At 39.8% G+C, this 25,145-nt stretch overlaps 1 protein-coding gene, 1 non-coding gene and 1 pseudogene across 2 annotated transcripts; 2 read left to right on the top strand and 1 right to left on the bottom strand.

Moving 5' to 3' along the window:
- The first annotated feature begins 1,456 nt into the window (after window positions 1–1,456).
- On the top strand, window positions 1,457–19,306 carry LOC126594361 (ubiquitin C-terminal hydrolase 12). Its single transcript, XM_050260652.1, has 32 exons — window positions 1,457–1,634; window positions 1,864–1,936; window positions 2,158–2,305; window positions 2,415–2,572; window positions 3,376–3,641; window positions 3,739–3,957; window positions 4,034–4,142; window positions 4,236–4,351; window positions 4,659–4,757; window positions 5,493–5,602; window positions 6,128–6,202; window positions 6,501–6,579; window positions 6,677–6,823; window positions 6,902–6,982; window positions 7,093–7,212; window positions 7,319–7,441; window positions 7,832–7,909; window positions 8,025–8,113; window positions 8,197–8,305; window positions 15,961–16,029; window positions 16,145–16,255; window positions 16,346–16,401; window positions 16,498–16,675; window positions 16,771–16,872; window positions 16,959–17,030; window positions 17,255–17,320; window positions 17,538–17,603; window positions 17,814–17,900; window positions 18,063–18,179; window positions 18,295–18,369; window positions 18,469–18,555; window positions 18,671–19,306. Exons 1-32 carry the CDS (start codon window positions 1,605–1,607, stop codon window positions 18,710–18,712), a joined length of 3,357 nt encoding a protein of 1,118 aa, XP_050116609.1. The 5' UTR covers window positions 1,457–1,604; the 3' UTR covers window positions 18,713–19,306.
- A 2,455-nt stretch (window positions 19,307–21,761) lies between these two features.
- On the bottom strand, window positions 21,762–24,744 carry LOC126593645 (uncharacterized; annotated as a pseudogene).
- Window positions 24,745–24,836: 92 nt separating this feature from the next.
- On the top strand, window positions 24,837–24,909 carry TRNAR-CCU (transfer RNA arginine (anticodon CCU)). Its single transcript has one exon. It is a non-coding gene; the product is annotated as a tRNA-Arg (tRNA).
- The last annotated feature ends 236 nt before the right edge of the window (window positions 24,910–25,145 follow it).

Genomic DNA, 25,145 nt, shown 5'->3' with positions numbered 1-25,145 from the left:
CTTGTCGCCTCTATCCTTGATCTGGAAATATACCTTATTGCTTCAAACTTGTTGTGATTTTGGGTTGAAGGTTGCAGAGGGAGTGAGGTTGGTGATGGGAAGAGATTCTACAAATTGAAGCTATGGACCCTGCAAAGGAATTGAAGCTTGCTACCGCAGGTTTGGGGCGTGGGAGGAGGGTGAGACTGTGGGTGGCTAGGGCTCGTGGGTAAGGTGGTTGCACAGTGGGGTTATTGTAGTTGTTTCTAGGTTTCTATGGGGGCTGCTGCTGGAGAAACCATTGGGGTAGGTCGCTTGGACTAAGAGGTGGTGGAGAAGATTGGAGGAGGCATGGAGATTTTAGAGCTGGATGGTGAAGGTGCGGGTATGGGTTGCATAGGAAAGAAAGGAGGAGGGGGTTGGGGGAGGTAGAAGACGGGCATTTTTTTTTTTGGAATTTTGAATTTTGAATTTTTTTTAACCCCTTCTAAAAAAAAATCCACGTGTACCCCTTAATGACATGTGGTGCACAGTCATTGTCCACATAGGCGTTACGTCATCAGTTAACGGCAGACTTAACAGTTTAACTAACAGATGTATGAGACTGTCCTAAAATTAACACTTTAGATATGATTCTGGGGCGAAAAAAATTTGTTGTACCAAATGTTGAAAACCACAAAACTTGAGGGTAGTAAACTGAGATTTACCCTTCTTTTTAAATAAACGATATTATCTACATTAAGGGGGTAAAAGGGTGGGGGAGTGGGTTAAGGCTCATAGTGGGTGAGCCATAATAATGTGGTTCAAATTCGCCTTTGTTGAAAATCGAACCTAATACCTCTCACTTATCAATGAAGATAAATACTATTAAACTGTATTACTAAATGACAATTTGGATGGAATTATATACTATATTTCATTTTTTGATGGAATACTAAACCGTCTTTTCACTTTTTTCCAATTGATAAGGAAAATTTAATTAATAAGTAGTTTTGAAAATAAGTACCATATTCATTATATGATGCTAAAAATGAGTCTCGATAAAAACTTTGTCAGAAATTTTAATCCTATCTAAGAATTATTTTTTTATTAATAAGTAGTTTAAATAACTTTTCCAGACCGAGTGGTGGATTGTACGAAAGTGGGAGAAGTCCAATACCAATTGTGTACAATTATTATAATTTATGACATCACCCACTTTAACAAAAGCTTGAATACCAGTGTACGAGGAAAGATCACATACGTCATTCGCCAGTGCACGTGACCCTCTGGTGACTGCCACGTCATCTATTTAATCCCACCCAACCATCTCGCCCCAGGTGTCGGCCTCCCACTGGTCCTTCCACACGCTAAAGATCTTACTCCTCTCATGTAAACCCACCGCACTCCGTCCTCCATTTCCCAAACTACCCCCGCCTTTTCACGAAATCCCCAATACGCCCCTCCCTGGACTTTGCACCCAGCGGCTTGTCTCGGAGCCAGTTTCTTTCGGGAGTGTCCCCTCCTTCGCAAAACAAAGCCCCGCCTCTCTCCCCTCTCTCCCCCTCTCTCTCTCTGCCCCCGTCTTTCACTGGTATCGTTCGTCTCTCAGATTCGTCGATCGGACGGTTCGTTGCGCGGCAGCAATGACTATGATGACTCCTGCACCGTTGGATGTACGTACCGACTCCTCTACATTTCCACTCTCGGTTTAATTTCATTGGGTTTCGGCTTCGTTCTTCGTTTCTGATCGCCTATGGATCTTGGTGGCGTTCGGCGGTTTCGAACTGGGATGAATTTTGGGAATTCACCGACTTAAAGTGATTGATTTGCTAGGGTTATGATTCAGTAAGATAGGGTTAGGTTTTTCTCGATCAGAGCTCTGATTTTTGTTTCTTTTGTTAGCAGCAGCAGCAAGAGGACGAAGAGATGCTTGTGCCGAACTCGGATTTGGTCGAAGGTCCTCAGCCAATGGAAGGTTTAATTTTTAGCAATTTTTCGATGAGTTACTGTTTGAATTTCTTATGTTTGTGTTTATGGTGTGGTTTTGGAGCGTTATGTGTGGCGTAGTTGATCTGAAACAATTGGTTTTTGTGCGAATTTGGCATCACAGGGTTTGATTAGAGTGCAAGTGTTTGCATTTTCTTTAGGGTTTTGGTTTTGTTTTTTTGAAATTTATGGTATTTGGTGTGTTGGTAGTAGCCCAAGTGGAGCCAGCTAGTACAGTTGATAGTCAACCAGTGGAGGATCCTCCAACGATGAAATTCACTTGGACAATTGAGAACTTTACTAGGTTGAACATCAAGAAGCACTACTCTGACATGTTCGTAGTGGGCGGCTATAAATGGTATTTTTTCTTGTCTACCAGATGTCAAAAACTGATTATAACGCTACTTAAGATTGGCTTATATTTGTAGGTGATTGGATTTTGAATTGCTTTTGGTTTGTTTGATCAGGCGGATACTAATATTTCCCAAGGGAAACAATGTGGACTACTTGTCAATGTATTTGGATGTGGCAGATTCCGGGACATTGCCATATGGGTGGAGTAGATATGCACACTTCAGCTTGGCTGTAGTTAATCATATCCATACCAAGTACTCAATAAGAAAGGGTATATTCCTTTATTAGTCTTGTTTCTTTTTAGCATTCAAGTCTGTGCGTTTGCCTGGTTGTCGTATTCTGTTTTCTTGTTTTCTTTCAGTGAGAGCTTTGCTTGTTGTTGGGTAGTCATGGGCACCCAAGGCTTTTAATTAGAATTTATTATCCTTGGAATGGACCTACCTGGCTTTCAACTTCATAGTTCTTGGGTGATGCCATTTGAACGCAAACAATATCTAATTAACCACTCTAATCTTGTTATTGTGAGCTTTTAATTCTAATTTTTCTCATTGAAATATCAAAACTATAAAGTAAAGAAAATTCTTCCACCCCTTTCTCTCTAAAATCTTGGCTAACGGCAGCAGCACCATCGTCTGACTATGTGCCCATGGCGCCTTTGTTTGGGGATTTTTGAAGTTTGAGAAAAAGTGAATAAAAAAATTATGGAGTAAAACGTACCAACAGATGTTAGAAGTAAATTGAAAACCAATAGATTATTCCTTTTAGGTATCTAGATGTCAAATATAGATTAACAGTAAAGGTAGAAACAGGAAGAATTTACTTGGAAATTACGTGCAATTAAAGGGTGAATTTCTAGGTAATGAAAAGGCTAACTGAATCAAGGGTTCCCATTTATTAAGGGATGAGCTTGAGGCGGGTCTGACGATCAGATATGGTAAAGAATTGTATTTTATTGGTGTGACCTATGTTCTAGAACATTAATTTGCAATGCGTTTAACCAGAATTGAACAATCTTTAATCATATTCAAGATGTTTTTTAAGACCTTTGTCGTTCATTGTTGTATGATGTTGCAGACACTCAGCACCAATTCAATGCAAGAGAAAGTGACTGGGGATTCACTTCATTCATGCCTCTTGGTGATCTTTATGATCCGAGTAGGGGATATCTGGTGAACGATACAGTTGTGGTTGAAGCTGAGGTTGCTGTCCGTAAGGTTCTAGATTACTGGTCATATGACTCGAAAAAGGAAACTGGTTATGTTGGGCTCAAGAATCAGGGAGCAACTTGTTATATGAATTCTCTTCTCCAGACTTTGTACCATATACCGTACTTCAGAAAGGTCATTTACGTGATCTCCTGTTTTCATTGTAAGCTAAACATGAATTGTTTGAATTTTCTATGAAAAGCATTATCTCAATTTTGGACTTACTTACCAGGCCGTGTATCATATGCCAACAACTGAGAATGACATGCCTTCAGGAAGCATCCCTTTGGCGCTACAAAGTTTATTCTATAAGCTTCAATACAATGACAGCAGTGTTGCAACCAAAGAATTGACCAAATCCTTTGGATGGGATACATATGATTCTTTTATGCAACATGATGTGCAGGAACTTAATAGAGTTCTTTGTGAAAAGCTTGAAGATAAAATGAAGGTATAGGAAGCTTTCAGTTTTTGCTATTGCTGTAGCTTTTGTTCATTTCATTTTGATAATTGTTCTGTGGGCCCAGGGAACTGTTGTGGAGGGTACAATACAGCAGTTGTTTGAAGGACATCACATGAATTACATTGAATGCATCAATGTGGATTACAAATCTACAAGAAAGGAATCATTTTATGGTAATATTTATTGGCACAATTTCAGTTGTTAAGAGTTGGAAATATTTTGTAAATGTCAGTGCATGCCACTGGTTTCTTCTTATTACTTTGCAGACCTACAGCTTGATGTGAAAGGCTGTCGGGATGTTTATGCTTCTTTTGACAAGTATGTGGAAGTTGAACGTCTTGAGGGTGACAATAAATACCATGCCGAAGAACATGGTTTGCAGGTTAATTACCGAATCACTTTCGGGGGGCTGCATTTATACTATACATATAATCTGAGGCTGCTCGTAGTTGCATTATTTCCAAAACTAGGGTTTACATTGTTTCCTCTGCAGTGAAGTATTTAATATATGTTCCGAAAACATGTGTTGGTGGTGTCATGCATGATATATTTTAAATTCTGATTGGATGCGTCCTCAGTTTTTTCTTTCCATTAAATCGCTTGCTGAAGCAAGTATTCTTACATATATTTCTTCGATATTAAAAATTTACAATATTGCTCTCAAGGAATATTTTGGATGTTTATTCCAGGATGCTAAGAAGGGTGTTCTGTTTATTGACTTCCCTCCCGTTCTTCAACTTCAGCTAAAGCGATTTGAATATGATTTTATGCGGGACACTATGGTTAAGGTTGGTACTGGAAGCTCATCTTCCTCCTTTAGCTTCATCTGTGTTTATACATGAAACATTGAAACTGTGATGTTTTACTATGAAGGTATGCTTCTTAGCTGAAAACAAAAGTGTACCATGTAAAATATATTTCTTCACATTTTGTATAAATTCAGGTGAAAGCTTGTCTTTGCCTAATGGGTTTCAATCTAATTTTAATTTTGTTTTATGACTGGATGCTGAAAGATGGATTAACCCCTATCAATATGGTTCTTTTTGTTCCTTTCTTTTTCTCAACAAAAAAAAAAAAAAAAAAAAAAAAAACAAAGCCTTTTCCCACCAAGTGTGGTCGGCTATATGAATCCTAGAACGCCATTGCGCTCGGTTCTATGTCATGTCCTCCGTTAGATCCAAGTACTTAAGTCTTTTCTTAGAGTCTCTTCCTAGGTCTTCCTCTACCCCTTCGGCCCTAAACCTCTGTCCCGTAGTCGCATCTTCTAACCGGAGCATCAATAGGCCTTCTTTGCACATGTCCAAACCACCGTAACCGAAAGAAAAAAAAAAACCTCATTGTTTTTCAGTTTCTTTATAGTTGAACTTTCTCAATCTAATGGATTATTTTTATTCAAAGTTATATATACTAATGAAATTCGTTTTTACCTATTGGGTATGTTTGTTCGTGTGGCAATGACATTTTTTAAATGGAAAGCAAATAAATTATCATGGTAAGAATGTTGTATTATTTGTTTTTGGCAGATAAATGATCGCTATGAATTTCCTCTTCAACTTGACCTTGATAGGGAGAATGGAAAATATCTATCACCTGAATCAGATAAGAGTGTTCGCAACCTCTACACTCTTCATAGGTATCTATTTTGCCTTGTACTATTACATGATATAATATAGATCATCTATTTCCTAAATTTGGCATGTTATTTCAAAGGATTGTACTTTCTAGACCTTTGCATGTGCATGGCATTATTTACTGAGTGTAACATAACCAATTTTCTTCTTGTCTTGACATATGATATCCCCAGTGGATAGACCAATTTTTTTCATTGAAATTGAAGCTGGGTTATAGAACTATCTAATGTATGGTCATTCATGATGTCTAGGAGTCTACTTATTTATCAAAGTTCTTTCATGCCTACGACTATTAAGGCATTGTGCCTCTACTATTAGTTGAGTGGGTGGGATTATGAAAAAAATTTCGGGTTTAATTTATCAGTTGTGCCCAGTAGTGATTATGGTAGTTAAAAATACTAATACAATATATGAAGAGGGTTGTTCGATCCTGCTTTTGCATATGCCTGTTTGGTCATGTTGTGTGGAGCTTCATAAATTTTACTTTGTAGTTGGTTACTTACTATGATAATTTTCTACTGTTGCAGTGTCTTGGTGCATAGTGGTGGGGTGCATGGTGGACATTACTATGCTTTCATCAGACCAACCCTCTCAGACCAGTGGTATGGACGGATCTCCTGGAATCGATTCTCTCTGTAGTTGTCTGGAGTCTCACACAGAAAACACATGAATGCAGAGACAGACATTCTCTCACACTGCTCTCTTGCTTTGCTTCTTACTTTTTTTTGTTGGTCCTTGTTCAAATAAGATGGTTTTATTGGAATCTATATATTTCACATTGCTTTTCTGATGGATTCTGGTACCATAACTTGGTTACCTGACTGCTTGCTCTTATGCATGAATGAGTGTTCTTGTGCATGCATTTCATGTGTTGATGTAATTTGTCATGTCTTGTTTTAGGTACAAATTTGATGATGAACGTGTGACAAAAGAGGATGTGAAGAGGGCTTTAGAAGAGCAGTACGGTGGTGAGGAAGAGGTAGTTTAGTTTTTGCTGTATCCAACCTGCTATAGTTCTCCTTGATTTTAAAGTTTCTTAATTGTCAACTGACCTATTGTTGTTTTCTTTCCAACAGTTGCCACAGACCAATCCTGGCTTCAATAATACTCCTTTCAAATTTACAAAATACTCAAATGCATACATGCTTGTGTATATACGGGACAGTGATAAGGACAAAATAATATGTAACGTGGATGAGAAAGACATAGCCGAACATCTAAGGGTAATGGTATATCAAGCATAAGTTCTGATTCCAGTGTCCAATTAAGAGAATGAACTGACATTCTATGTTCCATTTCAGATAAGGTTGAAGAAAGAACAAGAAGAGAAAGAGGACAAAAGGAAATATAAGGCACAAGCACACCTCTACACTATTATTAAGGTAAAGGTTTCTAGTTTATCCCCATTTTCACCATTGTTTGTTCAGATGTGGTATGACAGGTGTTTGGTGTGGAACAAAAAAATTATGGCAAAATTTAATGATGTGTTTAGGTTGCTCGAGATGAGGATCTGACAGAACAAATTGGAAGGGATATTTATTTTGACCTAGTGGACCATGACAAAGTTCGTAATTTCCGTGTTCAGAAACAAATGCCCTTTAATCTTTTCAAGGTACACCAGTACAGGCTGACTTTGTGCATTTATGTCTTCTGTATTCTTTTCTACCATTTGGGGTTATGTTTAATATGGGAATTCCTAAATTTGAAATGGTTAACAGGAGGAGGTTGCGAAAGAGTTTGGCATACCAGTGCAGTTTCAGCGTTTCTGGATTTGGGCCAAGAGACAAAACCACACATATCGCCCCAACCGACCATTGACACCTCAGGAAGAAACACAATCAGTACGTACTTTGTACTTCCTACCTTTGAATGGATTTTCAATACAAGATGCCCTGCTCCTTGCCCACATGCTTTGTTTTCAGTTCTATTCGTAATTCGTAATTCTTATTATATCTGAATTATTACTTTTCCTCCATTTGGATTAATAGCGGATGTTGTCTTTGTATAGTCTAACACTGAACTGCTCAAGTTTATGAATGAATGATGGATGATTATAATTGTTATTATTATTTGTGAAATTGGAATTTAACTAAGTGCTTAATGGATTGGTCAGTGATAAACATTCGATCTCAGATTTGGAATGATTGATAGTGTTTTTAACTAGACTTCGGTGCTAAGAAGAGCTTGGTTTAGGTGATGCAAAGCTAATGATGACCGCTTGCATTTTTCAGGTTGGACACTTGAGAGAGGTATCAAATAAAACACACAATGCAGAGCTAAAGTTGTTTCTGGAAGTAGAGTTTGGGCCGGTAATCAGTCTTACTCTATTCTTGTTACTACCTGTGTAGTGAAGCTTATTGGAGTTCCAATTGCTGTATGAAAGGATTTTTTTCTTACATTTTATTGTTTCTGTACATTTTCCAGGATCTACGTCCTATTCCTCCGCCTGACAAAACCAAGGAAGATATCCTTCTTTTCTTTAAGCTTTATGAGCCTGAGAAACGAGAACTACGGTACATCCTGCTCTTTCTGCTTAGCTGATTATTTTTATCCTTTGCCTTGTGTTTGCTAATTTAAGTTTCTTTTCTGTTTCCAGTTTTGTTGGTAGGTTTTTTGTGAAGAGTTCTAGTAAACCAGCAGAGATTTTAGGAAAATTAAATCAACTGGCTGGTTTTACCCCTGATGAAGAAATTGAGCTTTATGAGGTGTGTTTCACTTTAAATTTTAGCATAAGGTTGTGTCGTAGCTCACACGCACACACGCACACACTCATTATAGGAGGAGATTTAAATGGACACGTGGGCAGGGAGACAGGCAACTATGGAGGTTTTCATGGTGGCCATGGTTTTGGGGAGAGAAACGAGGATGGGGAAGCTATCTTGGATTTTGCAATGGCATATGATCTCTTCTTAGCCAACACCTTCTTTAAGAAGAGAGAAGAACATGTGATCACCTACAAGAGTGGATCGTCAAAAACACAAATAGATTTTCTTCTAATGAGGAAAGGGGATCGTATAACTTGTAAGGATTGCAAAGTTATACCAGGAGAGAGCGTGGCTAATCAACATCGCTTGTTGGTGATGGATGTACATATCAAAAGAGTAAGACAAAAGAACAAGACTTGGAAGTGCCCAAGGACTAGATGGTGGAATCTAAAAGAAGAAAAACAAGTCATTTTCAAAGAGAAGGTAATCACCCAATGTGTGTGGAATAGAGAGGGGGAAGCTAGCCAAATGTGGGATTCCATGGCTAGTTGTATCCGAAAAGTAGCAAAAGAGGTATTAGGAGAGTCCAAGGGCTTTGCCCCACACCAAAAGGAATCTTGGTGGTGGAATGAGGAGGTACAAACAAAGGTGAAGGCTAAGAAGGAATGCTGTAAAGCCTTATACAAGGAGAGGACCGATGAAAATGGTGAAAGGTATAGAAAAGCGAAGCAAGAGGCGAAGAAAGCTGTCAGAGAAGCTAAGTTAGCGGCTTACGACGATATGTATAAACGACTAGATACCAAAGAAGGAGAGTTGGATATCTATAAACTATCTAGAGCAAGGGAAAAGAAGACAAGGGACCTAAACCAAGTGAGGTGCATCAAGGATGAGGATGGAAAGGTTCTTGCTACAGAGAACGCGGTTAAAGACAGATGGAGAGGTTATTTTCATAATCTTTTCAATGAAGGACATGAAATGAGTGCTTCTTTAGGGGAGTTGAGTAACTCAGAAGAGTGTAGAAACTACTCTTTTTATCGTCGAATATGGAAGGAAGAAGTGGTTGTAGCTTTGAAGAAGATGAAGCATAAAAAAGCAATAGGCCCAGACGATATACCAATTGAAGTGTGGAAACTTTTGGGAGAGACAGGTATAACATGGCTTACTGACCTTTTCAATAGGATTTTGAAAACGAAGAAGATGCCAAATGAGTGGCGAACGAGCACTTTGGTGCCTATCTACAAGAATAAGGGCGACGTACAAAATTGCATGAACTATAGGGGTATTAAGCTAATGAGTCATACAATGAAGCTCTGGGAGAGAGTCATTGAGCATAGATTGAGGCAAGAGACACGGGTTTCGGACAATCAATTCGGGTTCATGCCAGGGCGCTCAACCATGGAGGCAATCTATCTTTTACGAAGATTGATGGAAAGATATAGAGATGGGAAAAAAGATTTACACATGGTCTTTATAGATTTGGAAAAAGCGTATGATAGGGTCCCAAGAGACATTCTTTGGAGGATTTTAGAGAAGAAAGGAGTACGAGTAGCATATATCCAAGCTATAAAGGATATGTATGAAGGAGCAAAGACTGCCGTAAGAACTCATGAAGGACAAACCGAAAGCTTTCCCATAACTGTAGGATTACATCAAGGCTCATCCTTAAGTCCTTACCTTTTTGCGTTGGTAATGGATGAGTTAACAGGACATATTCAAGATGATATTCCTTGGTGTATGCTTTTCGCAGACGATATAGTGTTGATAGATGAAACTCAGGAAGGGGTAAATGCAAAGCTTAACCTTTGGAGAGAAGTGTTGGAATCTAAAGGTCTTCGCCTAAGCCGATCAAAGACAGAATATATGGAGTGCAAGTTCAGTGCAAATGGAGGCCAAAACGAGTTAGGGGTGAGGATCGGAGATCAAGAAATACCAAAGAGCGACCGTTTTCGTTACCTAGGATCTATCTTGCAAAAGAACGGAGAATTAGATGGAGATCTCAACCATAGAATACAAGCTGGATGGATGAAGTGGAAGAGTGCATCCGGCGTGTTATGTGACCGCCGTATGCCACTGAAGCTCAAAGGAAAATTTTATAGGACGGCAATAAGGCCGGCGATGCTGTATGGCACAGAATGTTGGGCGGTGAAACATCAACACGTACACAAAATGGGTGTAGCGGAGATGAGGATGCTTCGTTGGATGTGTGGGCACACGAGAAAGGATAAGATTAGGAATGAGGATATCCGGGGTAAAGTAGGAGTAGCCGAAATTGAAGGAAAGATGAGAGAAAATCGGTTACGGTGGTTTGGACATGTGCAAAGAAGGCCTACTGACGCTCCGATTAGAAGATGCGACTATGGGACAGAGGTTCAGGGCCGAAGGGGTAGAGGAAGACCTAGGAAAACTTTGGAAGAGACTCTAAGAAAAGACTTAGAGTACTTGGATCTAACGAAGGACATGACACAGGATCGAGCGCAATGGCGTTCTAAGATTCATATAGCCGATCCCACTCAGTGACTTGGATTTTCCAAGTCTCCAACCAAGAAGTTTTCCTCACTCGGAAAATTAAGGGAACACTACCCCAACCTACATGCTCCACTCAGAAAGCTTCAACATACAAGCTTCAACAAAAGAAAATTCAAAGAACTTAGCGAAGAAGGCTTTGGTGTATTTAACACAATACGTTGAAATGAAGGAAAGCTTATTTATTGATATCCCCGATAAGCTACAAATATGTACATATACATGAATCAAAATAAACACACAAGAGGGAGCCTTCACAAAGGTTGCTTAGGAGAAGTCTGAGCAGTCGGTAGAGCCCCAGAAAGAGAAGGCACCGGAGGGGGATCATTTGGAGCCTCAGTACTGGACAGAACCTTAGAAGGAGGAGGCATCAGAGGTTGATCATTTGGAGCTTCATTACGCAGTACAGCCCCAGAAGACGAAGGCAATAAATGCCTTTGGAACAAACCCACAAATCTCTGATGATCAAGTAAAACCTGACCATCAGTTTCCTTCATCTGGTCAAGTTTCCTCTTCATGTTTGTAGCATAGTCATGTGCGAGCCGGTGCAACTATTTATTCTCATGCTTGAGCCCCCTAATCTCATGTTTGAGACTCATCACTTCAGCCGCCAATGATTCAACTTGGCGGGTTCGAGCAAATAGGCGTTGGGCCATATTAGACACAGAACCTGCACACTGAACACTGAGAGCCAGCGAATCCTTAACAGCTAACTCATCAGACCGTTTGGAAAGTAGTCTGTTATCTTTGGGAGTGAGAAGGTTCCTGGCCACCACCGCAGCGGTCATATCATTCTTCATCACGGAATCCCCAACGGTAAGAGGACCAGTAGGGGAGACGAATGATGGGCGCCATATGTTGTCTGGAGAAGGCGGGGCTGCCTCTTCAACAAGGTTCAAGTCAAAACGACGGTCAGAGGGGCCAGACATTTTCAAAGGTGTTGAAGAGAGAAGAGGTCGGACAAATCAAGATCTCAGAAGTGCAAGAATGAAGCTTCTACTGGTGGAGATTCAAGTGTGCTTTGGAACTTAATGCTTGATTTAGCCCCTATAAAAATCTGCACTCGACGGAGCTTCAGAAATCGAAGAGGCGCTTGCTCAGAAATCGAAGAGGCGTTTGCTTTCTCAAAAGTTGGGCTGCTTAGAGATCACGAGGGTTGATCTCAGAAATCGAACAGGCGTTTGCTTTCTCAAAAGTTGGGCTGCTCAAAGACCACGAAAGCCGATCTCAGAAATCGAAGAGGCGCTCGCTTTCTCAAAAGTTGGGCTCCCAGAGACCACGATGGCCGATCTCAGAAATCGAAAAGGCACCTACTTTTCCAACCTTGTCAGCACCTGTCACACGCACACTCAGCTTTGCGGAAATTATGGGCATTCTGTCGAAGACTTCTGGGGAAGGTAGAAAACACATGAATCTTACTGTTCAATCACCCACTTCCCACACGCAACAATAGCTCATGGGTACCACAGATAACTTTGCCAAAGTTCTCTGCCAAAGTTGAGCACGTGAAGCTTGCAGCTCCCACTACATCGCTTTGACCAAGAAGGGTAAAAGAATAGCAAAGAAACAGCACTAACAAAGTTTAGACCCATAAATTTTGAAGGTCTAGCTACCATATTATTACCCACAAGGGTAAAGGAACAGTACCACTGCTGGATAATTGGAAAGTCCCTGTGTGTCAACCTCTGTGCTTCGCGGCAAGGTAGACTAGCAAACATGCCCAACCTTTACTCACATTCGAGAAAACACTCCCAATAAGATTGCTTGCTCCAAAATCGAAGAGGCACCGTCCTCCGAATCTCGAGAGCTAGACTCCCAACATGACTACTTTCTTAAAAATCGAAGAGAGGGTAAAGGAACAGTACCATTGCTGGATAAATGGAAAGTCCCTGTGTGTCAACCTCTGTGCTTCGTGTCAAGGTGGACTAGCAAACATGCCCAACCTTTACTCACATTCGAGAAAACACTCCCAACAAGATTGCTTGCTCCAAAATCGAAGAGGCACCGCCCTCCGAATCTCGAGAGCCAGACTCCCAACATGATTACTTTCTCAAAAATCGAAGAGACATTGCTCCCCGAATCTTCGAGAGCCAGACCCCCAGCATGATTGCTTTCTCAAAATCGATGAGGCATCGTTCTCCGAATCAATCGAAGAGGCGCTCGCTTTCTCAAAAGCTGGGCTGCTCATAGACCACGAGGGCCGATCTCAGAAATCGAAGAGGCACCTACTTTTCTAGCCTTGTCAGCACCTGTCACACGCACACTCAGCTTTGCAGAAATTATGGGCATTCTGTCGAAGACTTCTGGTGAAGTAGAAAGCACATGAATCTTACTGTTCAATCACCCACTTCCCACACGCAATAATAGCTCATGGGTACCACATATAACTTTGCTAAAGTTCTCTGCCAAAGTTGAGCACGTGAAGCTTGCAGCTCCCACTACATCGCTCTGACCAAGAAAGGTAAAAGAATAGCAAAGAAACAGCACTAACAAAGTTTAGACACATAAATTTTGAAGGTCTAGCTACCATATTATTACCCACAAGGGTAAAGGAACAGTACCACTGCTGGATAATTGGAAAGTCCCTGTGTGTCAACCTCTGTGCTTCGTGGCAAGGTAGACTAGCAAACATGCCCAACCTTTACTCACATTCGAGAAAACACTCCCAACAAGATTGCTTGCTCCAAAATCGTAGAGGCACCGTCCTCCGAATCTTGAGAGCCAGACTCCCAACATGACTACTTTCTCAAAATCGAAGAGAGGGTAAAGGAACAGTACCATTGCTGGATAATTGGAAAGTCCCTGTGTGTCAACCTTTGTGCTTCGTGGCAAGGTAGACTAGCAAACATGCCCAACCTTTACTCACATTCGAGAAAACACTCCCAACAAGATTGCTTGCTCCAAAATCGAAGAGGCACCGCCCTCCGAATCTCGAGAGCCAGACTCCCAACATGATTACTTCCTCAAAAATCGAAGAGACACTGCTCTCCGAATCTCGAGAGCCAGACCCCCAGCATGATTGCTTTCTCAAAAATCGAAGAGGCATCGTTCTCCGAATCTCGAGAGCCAGATACCACAGACCACTTTTTCAAAAGTGCTCTGACAGAGTTAAAACATGTGAAACTGGCAGCTCCCACTACCGTGCTATGACCAAACAGGGTAAAGGAATAGCATTACTACTTGTTGTTAGGAAGACTCCTATATATGTCGACCCCCATCCCCAACGGACAGGCAGACCTGCAAAAATGCTCAACCCTTCATCATATCTGAGAGGGCACTCCCAACGAAGTCTTTCGAAATATTCAGCTTTCTTTCCCCCCGATAATACCTCTACAAACAAGCTATACTAGAGCAAGAATATCTCATATCATCAGGGTTAAAAGCAAGAGTATCCCATATCATGCTTTTTCCCTATCTTTTCCTTTGGCCTTGTTTTTACCTGCAAGACAAGGAGAAAGAGAGCAATCAGTCAGCACTTGGAATCAAGCTTCCAGCCAGGAACTGACTGCCTGGAACCCCTTACCTGATTACTTACCTGGCATTGCTCTCGAGTACTCATCTTCAACATCTTATGTTTCCAGGGAAGATTCCGCACCTGCTTGAGGAACAGATAGGGCAAGTGCGAAGGATACAAGGAAGCATGTGGAGACAAGCGTAACAGCACACGTGCCGATACATCCATTACTCTGTCAAAAGCAAAAGTATCCCATATCAGCAGGGTGGAACGTACTCTAGATTTGATGGACTTGTTTTGACCCTCAAATTCTTCAGTCGGCCTTATACTCTGGAGGAAACCAGAAAACCCTCCAGCTCAGTTCAAGAATAAGCCTGTGGAAAGTTACTTCTTCAAAAGCAAAAGTATCTCATATCATCTCTTCTCATTTTTCTTCTCTTTATCCTTCATGCTGCTGCAAGATGGGGAGAAGGTGAACAATCAGTCGGAGCTCTGATTGCTTACCTTGTCTGTCACCTCTTTCAGCAGACCCCTTAGCTCGGCGACTTGGGGGACTCCTACTACATGGTTTGTATCGCGCTTGACCAAGCCTGAAACTACAAGTAAGCTTCAAGTGAAATTGATACATTACCTTGTGCATCTCCACCAGTTAAAGATACCACCCCTGGATGGAGGAAGAGTACTTTCAGAGAAGATGCCACATCTACCTATGAGACAGATAAGGCAAGTCAAGACAACACCACACTCCGATACTTAGAAGTTTCGTGATTACGAGATCATTCTCCCACAATATTTCCTAATGTCATTTGTACTAAATCATTCACTTGTACTCACTAAAGGAGAGCTTGAACCTATGTACTTGTGTAAACCCTTCACAATTAATGAGAACTCTTCTATTCCGTGGACGTAGCCAATCTGGGTGAACCACGTACATTTTGTGTTTGCTTTCCTATCTCTATCCATTTATATACTTATCCACACTAATGACCGGAGCAATCTAGCGAAGATCACAAAAAGCGACCGTTTTCGCTACCTAGGATCTATCTTGCAAGAGAACGGAGAATTAGATGGAGATCTCAACCATAGAATACGAGCTGGATGGATTAAGTGTAAGAGTGCATCCAGCGTGTTGTGTGACCGTCGTAGGCCACTGAAGCTCAAGGGAAAATTTTATAGGATGGCAATAAGGCCAGCGATGTTGTATGGCACAGAATGTTGGGCGGTGAAGCATCAACACGTACACAAAATGGGTGTAGCGGAGATGAGGATGCTTCGTGGGATGTGTGGGCACACGAGAAAGGATAAGATTGGGAATGAGGATATCCGAGGTAAAGTAGGAGTAGTCGAAATTGTAGGAAAGATGAGAGAAAATCGGCTCCGGTGATTTGGACATGTGCAAAGAAGGCCGACTGACGCTCCGGTTCGAAGATGTGACTACGGGACAGAGGTTCAGGGCCGAAGGGGTAGAGGAAGACCTAGGAAAATTTTGGAAGAGACTCTAAGAAAAGACTTAGAGTACTTAGATCTAACGGAGGACATGACACAAAACCGAGCGCAATGGCGTTCTAGGATTCATATAGCCGACCCCACTTAGTGGGAAAAGGCTTTGTTGTTGTTGTTGTTGTTTGCTGTAGCATTTTAAGCAAACTTAATACATGTTTTTGTGCTACAATTTCAGGAAATAAAGTTTGAGCCATGTATCATGTGCGAACATCTTGACAAGAAGACCTCATTTCGATCGAGTCAGGTAACTGTTGCTATATTGCATGCTTGGTATATTACAAATATGTGTGTATTATAGGAATTAACGTTTTGATTCTAGGTATATTTTCAGTTAACCATCGGTTGCGTTCCTTTTCCAGATTGAAGATGGGGATATTATTTGCTTTCAGAAGTCTACTCCTCTTGAAAGTGAAGAAGAATGTAAATATCCTGATGTTCCTTCATTTTTGGAATACGTACACAATCGCCAGGTACAGGCTGTGGAAACATTTAATTTGTTTTATAGCTATATTTTGTTGAATGTTAAACCTAACTGTGTTGAATGGTCTGATGCTTTACAGGTTGTTCATTTCCGTTCTTTGGAGAAACCTAAGGAGGAGGATTTCAGTTTAGAATTGTATGTACTTCCTGAACCATTGTCCCTCATAGTTGAACAGTCCATCATTGTTTTATTACTCAGTTCGTTAACTTTATTTTTCATTGTTATTTTTAGGTCAAAGCTACACACTTACGATGATGTGGTGGAGAAATTGGCTCGCCAAATTGGTTTGGAAGATCCCACCAAAATCAGACTCACTGCACATAACTGCTATTCTCAGCAACCTAAGCCCCAACCAATTAAATTTCGGGGCGTAGAGCATTTAACTGATATGTTAGTTCATTACAATCAAGTAGGTGGCACTGTATTGCCCTTCCTCTGTTTAATTCACTCTCATATGCATCATGTGGTGTGGCTACTAATTATGCTTATTGTTTCCTTTTACAGAGCTCTGATATTTTGTATTATGAAGTCTTGGACATCCCCCTGCCAGAATTGCAAGGCCTAAAAAATCTAAAAGTTGCTTTTCATCATGCTACAAAAGATGAGGTATGAGTAATTTTTTTTCAGCGTCTTCTGCCTATGAACAGTGATTACATCATTGTGCACATCATAATCTTGAGTGATGTTTACAGGTGGTGATTCACAATATTAGATTGCCCAAACAGAGCACTGTGGGGGATGTCATTAATGTACTTAAAACGAAGGTACTGTTTCTGTCAATCATATTTTAAGTTCTATCTGTATTTTCTTTTCGTTTTTGGTACAGGAAAGGTAATGATGCTGTCATATATCCCTTTATTTATTGCTTATAAGATATATCACTTTGACTAACTTTAAGAGTTATTAGATGCTCAATATAATTTATCTCTGCCTCCTTTGAAAGTTCTGTATAATAGATTTTACTCAATGTATGGTGTACTTGAAGCAGGTAGAGCTGTCTCATCCAAATGCAGAACTCCGACTGCTTGAGGTTTTCTATCACAAGATTTACAAGGTAATTATTTGTATGTCAGCTGTGTCAGCATATAGGTACTTTTTTGGGTCATTTTTCCCAGAAATGATATGCATGTTGCTGGCCCCATTTATGATGTGATTATGTATGATATGTTTGGCTTGTTTTCCTAAAGGACCTTGTTATATCAGAATTTTTTTCCGTCGAATAATGTATGTGCAGTCTGTAGTTGCACTCAGTTCCATCTGTTTGTTTTCAGATCTTCCCACACAGTGAGAAAATTGAGAATATAAATGACCAGTACTGGACTTTGCGTGCAGAGGAGGCAAGTTCATTTCTCCCCCTTTTCTTTATTTAGTTTTATTTTGGGAAGTTTCTTCTTTATTCAGTTGAAAATTTTTAGAATGTGGGTGTAGTTTTATGGGCAAGATTTGTAATTAGTTGGTTTTCCCTTTCCAGATTAGCATCCTTGCTTGGATTGATATTTTTACTTGGTACTTTCTATGCAGCTGACTTTTTCCCCCTCTTGTATCAGATTCCAGAAGAAGAGAAAAACTTGGGTCCCCATGATCGCTTGATTCATGTTTACCACTTTACAAAAGACACTGCACAGAACCAGATGGTATGTGAATTTTTATTAAATTTTTTTTGCAAGCGGAATTTTGGCTTGTTGATTGGTATTTTGTACAACTATTTGATTACTGTTTCAGTTAGAGATGAAGACTGATTAACCCAAATATATAAAGATTTTAGTAACTATCTTGTTCTTTGTACATTTCAACAGCAAGTACAAAATTTTGGGGAACCTTTCTTCTTGGTCATCCATGAAGGTGAAACTTTAGCTGAAGTTAAAGAACGGATACAAAAGAAATTGCAGGTCCCCGATGAGGAGTTTGCCAAGGTACTTGATTCAACCTTACATTTGTTGGAACGTTACTGGAGGAAAAGATTGTTTTACCTCTAGAATTAATGGTTTTTTATTTTTCTGCTCATCTATTTCCCTTTTGGTTGCGCAGTGGAAGTTTGCTTTCTTGTCACTTGGTCGTCCTGAGTACTTGCAGGATTCTGATGTTGTGTCCAGCCGTTTTCAGGTATGTTCTATGGTCTATTGTAATCTTGTGCTTATGGGTATTGCTGTTATTGCATTGTGGGTTCTTTAATTCCATTGTTATGGCTTTTGTTTTCCTCAGAGAAGAGATGTTTATGGTGCATGGGAGCAGTACCTTGGGTTGGAGCACTCTGATAATGCTCCTAAGAGAGCGTATGCAGCAAATCAGGTAAGTGCTGCTTCTCGGTGTTATACAAACTTCACATGCTCATGCCCAAATAGTGTATCGAATAAATGGATACCTCCCGTTTCTTGGTTTTGATTCACCTCACAATATATTGCAGAACCGTCACACGTACGAGAAGCCAGTTAAAATATACAACTAACAAGAGCTGATGGTCCTAGGCCGGTGCATCAGCTTGTACTTAGCATCCTTCAGTGCCACAGAGGCAGTCTGAAAATAGCCAGGATGCGAAACAATGTAGCTCGTATCATATAGGGGTGATTTGGTTAGGATTCGATTGTTGTCTTTTGGGCTCAAATGTTGATTCATGTGGTTGCGGAACTGGAAGATCATCTCCCGATGTGTCGTAAAATTGTTAATCCCTCTGCTGGAGTTCTGCTCTGATCCTTTTGTTTGTTTGTTTTGCCTCCTTGGTGAAGGCGCCGCCTCGCTTTCGGAGGTTGGTTGCGTTCCCTATACAGCTCCGTTGTAATTTAGCAGTACATAAGGAGATTTTGAGGGCATTTGTATCGGGTACAGTCGGCTGCATTTGCATTTAGGATTGTTCCGTAATATTATTTTTCTGTTCAATTAATTTTATCTTAATTTCGTGAAAGAGATGGGAAAAAACTGCAAAAGGGGTTTGTATTAGCGTGGTTGGCTTGTTCACAATTCTGGCTCTCAGATTGTATAAGATATATGATTTCGAATTGTCGTGTTTGTGTGCATCAATCTGAACCGTTTATTTTTCAGTTCATCTATGCAGTGTTTATGATTTCGCATGTCAGTTTTGCACAAGTCACTGCGTCGTCCATGCATGCAGGACATGTTGATTTATATACCAAAATAGATGTATAAGATACACTATTGAAATTCAAGTGAAAAACGCTTTTCGGCAATGCAGTTCAATTGATCCAGGAACATTAAAATATGAGTACGCATATCCCTTTTACTTGTCCTTTCTAAATTTTTTATTATTAAGGAGAGGGAAGGGTTCGAAACTATTACAATAATTTAGGGATGGATAAGGTTTCGAATCCGGGATGCATAGATAGAAACTCAACACCCTATCGAGAAATTTTTCAACATGCTTAGTATTTGGGACGGTACACCACATGTTATTATACAATTGGAGGAAAGTTTATTTTTCCAAGTGTCCTTCTAATTGTGTAAAAACATGTGCCGTACTATTTCATGTTTCAAGTACATTGAAAAATCTCTATATTGGACCACATGTCCCTTTTAGTTTTTTATATTTTATCTTATACAGTAAAAACTCTCTAAAGTAATACTCTGTAAAGGAATAATCTTCTAAAGTCAAACAATTTTGGTCCCAACTTGGTACTAGTTATGTGTAGGAATAAACTTCATACGGTGATAAGTTATAATTTTTTTTTTTGGTCCCATCTTAGGAAACACATCGCCACACAGTAATAATTGTCGATGAGTACAAAAATATGCAATATCACAAATAAAAGTTTAAGATGAACTCAATATTTCTCTAAAGTTGTTTGGGACAAGGCTTTAGCTTTAAGTTGATACCACCTCTTTAAGCTTGTGAGTAATATAATACTTTGTCAACACGGACACCTTGTTGAAGCCGCAATGTTTCTAACTTCTCAAGCATGTTTACAACTTCTTGGCATGAAAATTTGGGTATTTCCACACACATTCATTAAGGATAAATAAGTTAATAAATAATATTTTTAACTACACCTCTATTATTTAATCACCTCTCTAAAATATGAAATTAACTTGGTCCCAACTTTATGACTTTATAGAGGTTTATCTCTGCAATGCCAAAGCAAATTGATATCCGAATTTGGGGTTTGGGGATTAATCCAATCTAATAAACATAGCAAGCCATGTTGACTCTGGGGGATGCCTTGAGTGTTGAATTAAAAAAGAGTGGTTCTGTTTACACTCAAAAGCCTCTTCAGTTTTGTTGAAAATAAAAGAACACTATGCCCATCTGCGGAATGACCTGAAGAAATCCAGGATTTCCAACATCTGCATACATTGGGCGCTTGCTGTGAACAAGGGCGACCACAAGTGCGGTCCGATGGCCGCCGTAAAAGCTAGAAAAAACTGGTGAAAAATCACCTTCCATTTGGTATTGAGAGGTCAAATGCAAGCTTAGCGTTAGAAGTAGGTGAAAAAGCCACAATGACTTTGACATGAATACCACTTTTAAAAATAAGACCAATTAGCTTAAGGTACAACCAAAATACCAAAAAACTCCTTTCTTTTCAAGCAAGCAAATATGGTGGTATCAATCTGTTTGAGGAACTTGAGAGGGTACATGACTGCCGGAAATGAAAAGAATCATGATGAAAAAAACAGGATTGAATGAGGCATTGTAACCAATTGACCCGCGATACAGGTCATAGAAGCCTTTTTACGAGCAATTGTTCACAATGTCCCTCGCAATCCTGTTTCTTCGTCATGTTAATTTTCTTTTTCAGCCATGTTGTAACGTCTCAATTTCCTCAAAACACATTGTTACCACTGTATCTGCTTAATTGAAAGAAAGAGTTTGTTTGTATTATTGTTCTTCCTCAGCTAATTTGGTCTATTTATACAGGTTGCGCTCACGTTAAAAATCATGGTGGCTTTTTCACCTAACCCTCATGCTAAAAGCTTGCATTTCAACTCCAAAGACCAAAATTACCAACACTGATTTCATGAAGCTATTCAAGTTGAGATTATTCAACCTGATCTTGCATGGGATTTTTTACACTACTCTGAGTGTCTTAACCGTAAGATCTTTGTTTTAAAAAAAATACAAAAACCAGGATCTAAAAACGGTAAAAACATTCGAAGTATTTCGTAACCCAGAGCAACCTATTTCAATTCAATGTAGAATGGTTTTGTTAACACTCAAAACTCATTTCAGGACCCAAATACATACTTTTCTTAAATGACTTCAGTATCCTCTTGCAAAATGACTGATAAGTCCACATACAAATAATGAAAAAAAAAATTGAACTTCAAAAAATTGTGTAGCTGACGTCTTCGTGCACCTTAAGTTTGTGAATCTTATACATGTTCATCAAGAGGGCACAAGTAGTAAGTAAAATGTAGTAGTAACATATATATACTCTCCTCTCGTCATCACTAACGCCAAAAGTGAAAACCAAAAATTAAAAACGAAATAGTTCTCGAACGGAACTTAAAAAAAAAAAAAAACCTAATGCGCCAATTCCGTTGCATAATTGGGTAAAAGGCTAACGCAGTTCTGTCAGCAGGATTCGTAAGACTCGTATTTATGAAACTCCATTGGATATGATCTACATCCCGTTACAAAACTTGGTACGATATTAAACCATTTACGGTCTAAAAAATCGATTCATGCGTACAAGCAGGAGCAAAGAGCTCGCTTTCAGCCCTATATCTATGAAACAGCACCAAATCAGGTCGTTGATTTCGACATCTATAAACATATGGTGGTAAAGAGATTTCAAATGAAACATGTGTGCATATGCCAACAAGTATGGATGCACCGCAGGCATGCTATTGTTCTTGCATGAAATCAAAGTCTATGAAGAAGCAAAAAAAAGAACTTACCTAAGCCCAAGGACGAAATTTCATCTTGATGAAAGAAATTATTCCCCCTTGCTTTCTGTTTCAGGCTTGAATTAATCTTCTCGACAGCGGCAACCAAGTCCTGAAAGTCTGAGTTCAACACAACACAATTTTTCACAAATTGGAAACAAAACGAACAACAAATTTGACGTCATACAGTAAACTACAAAGCGAACTGTGATATTTGATGAGGATTGATATATTCATTTAAGACTAAAACTGGTAAGTTTCTAAATGCACATAAAGGCACGGAAAGTTTGTCAACATCGATCTTATTCTACCCTAATGTCATTCTTATTTGCATTCATTTTTCTTTCTCAATGAAGACACTAACTCGATAACGATATCCTCTGAGTTACACGGTGCATCATACATATTCATAAACTTTTCCAGAGTCCTCAACGCCATCTATTACATTACCTCACATCTTGGTCGATTCCATTGGCTTTATATAAATTTGCACATTTTAACTTGTATCAATTGGATGGAAAAAAAAAAAACAAAAAAAAAAAAAGAAAAAGCCTTCATCTGCAATGAGACTACTGATTTAGCCAAGTGAAATCCACAAACCATGCGTAAATCTGCTATGAAGCATTCTCAAACAATGTTCCAAGACAAGACGATGACCAATGACAAACCTGAGCTCTCTCGTGGTCTATACCCTTGGGGTTGCTAAAACGGGAAACCTTTAGGATATCATTTTTAACACTCAAGCACAATTAGCATGGAAACTTTATCACTAGATAGATACTTCACTATCCAACATTCAACATCTTACAGCTATCAGAATAATAGTCAATTTCTCAGTCATTCAATAGATACTTCTCTCTATATTTTATGACCATAAGGATTCCAAATGCCGGTATAAGAGTCGTGTGAGAATATGAGTATGAGATAGAGAAGTTTTGGATCGGCTATAGGTGTTCAGTTTGATAGAAAGTCTTGTTGACAAAAGGAATGCTAATCCTTGGCAAAGAAGGATCTTGTATAGCATTGAGATCAGTTCATGTATAAAAAGGAAATAAGTGTTTGTTTCGTATATGGATTTTAATAGGGAATCCTAATCTGTCAAGGTAAAGATTATATGTATATATATATAGTGACCTCTCTTCTCACAGAAAAAACACTCATACTGGACTTAATCCTATTTGAAAGTCGAGTTCTAGATAATCTGCAAGAGAAGAGAAGGTTCACTGGAAGCTTGGTGCTATGGCTTCGAGTTCTGGAGTTGCTGCAGGTATGCTTTTCTTCTTGGTTCTCTTATACATGAATTTTGGTTGGAGCTTTTAGACTGTGATTCATGTTTTGGTCTTGGATAATAATTCACTGCTTACAAGTCGTTCCCATTATCATGAATCATGATGCAGGTCACTTAAGCGCTACCTTGCAATACAGTGTATGCAGATTTGAAAACATAAATGCAATCACAATAAACACAACGCAGCTTCATACCTCCCAAGGTGCTAGACTTTTCATGTAGGAAGGAAGGCTCTCGTAGTCATCCTGGGATACCTTTACAAGAGGCAAAGGAACTTCAGCTAGCTTTGGTTTATCCTCAACTTCCCCTACATTTATTCAAAAGCAATGCCAACATCAATGGGCAATCGTCATAAGATTTTGTTCCCAGCTAAACCGATGATTTTCAGTGGAAACATACTACAAAAGACAGAATTAAATACCGAAATCAGATAGCAATCCATCTTTGGGAGCTCCTGAGGTCTTCGTGGAAGCATCATACGACCCCTTAAAGGACTTAAAACTCATGCATAGCTATATCAGGTTCCTCACTTTTAGCATTAGCTGCAGCAGAGTGCGCGATAGAACTCAAAGTGTCGATTGCATCAGCGAAAATTAAACTGAAACTAAGAAAGCAAGTACGCAAAATTCAAGCATTGTGAACTAGAAATCACAAACAAACAGATTTACGGGTTTTGATATAAATTTCTGACCTTGAGATGCTAAAGTGGCAAGAGACGCATCCGAAAGCCCGAGCTTCTTCAAACTCAAAGACTCATCCAATCTAATCGAAACACCACTAAGAAAACACAAATCAAAATTCCAATTCCTAATTTTTTAATTTTAATTACAAATTCCTATTAAGGATACAAATCTTCTTCTTCATCAATGACAGGTGCATAGAATCCCTCCTCTTGAACAACCGGCGTCCTTTCAAAGTCGTCCTCGTCAATCTCAAGTTCTGCTGAAAATACCGTGATTAATCATTTATTACGAATAATTATTTTTAAGGGCGTGTTTGGCAGGCGAGAAAACTAGTACGGGCGACGGAGGAGGGGGAGAGACGACGTTGGAGGTGGAGGAGGCGGGTTTGGTTGTCCTTGGACCTCGCAGCAGTGTCCCAAGAGCTCCTCGAAGGAGACGGTGCCGAACGACATCGTTTCAAGGAGGTTGAGTTGGGTGCTGGCGGCGGAGACGCGGCGGTTGAGGGATTGAGGAAGTTGGACGACGCCGTATCGAGAGGGATCGGGCGGCGGTCGACGGAAGTTTTGAGGGCGTCGCAGCTGCTGTCGAAGTGGTTGCAGAAGGACGCGACGCCCTTGCACAAGCTCCGAATCGATTCCTCCATTTCTCTCTCTCTCTCTCGCGTTCTGAACTCTTCCATTTGGCTCCTTTTTTCATTCGAAATGGGCGGGAAGTCGATGTAGAAGAATAATAACTTTAAAGTAGGTATATGATATCAACAAGCGCCTGTAGCTCAGTGGATAGAGCGTCTGTTTCCTAAGCAGAAGGCCGTAGGTTCGACCCCTACCTGGCGCGAACTAATTTTTACTTTCATTCTTTTTGCTCCTTTATGCGATTATTAAGTAACAATTTAACTAACATTGCTGAAATCTTCAGCTACCTCACATGATTTTTACTTTCATTCTTTTTGCTCCTTTATGCGATTATTAAGTAACAAGTTAACTAACATTGCTGAAATTTTCAGCTATTCCGAGTCCTCACATGATCTATGGAAATTTGTGAAGGACATGTATGAGAATCAAAACAATTAC

The sequence above is a fragment of the Malus sylvestris genome, chromosome 12 (genome assembly GCF_916048215.2).
Source record: "Malus sylvestris chromosome 12, drMalSylv7.2, whole genome shotgun sequence".
Taxonomy (NCBI): domain Eukaryota; kingdom Viridiplantae; phylum Streptophyta; class Magnoliopsida; order Rosales; family Rosaceae; genus Malus; species Malus sylvestris.
This window is presented reverse-complemented; position numbering and strand designations above follow the sequence as displayed.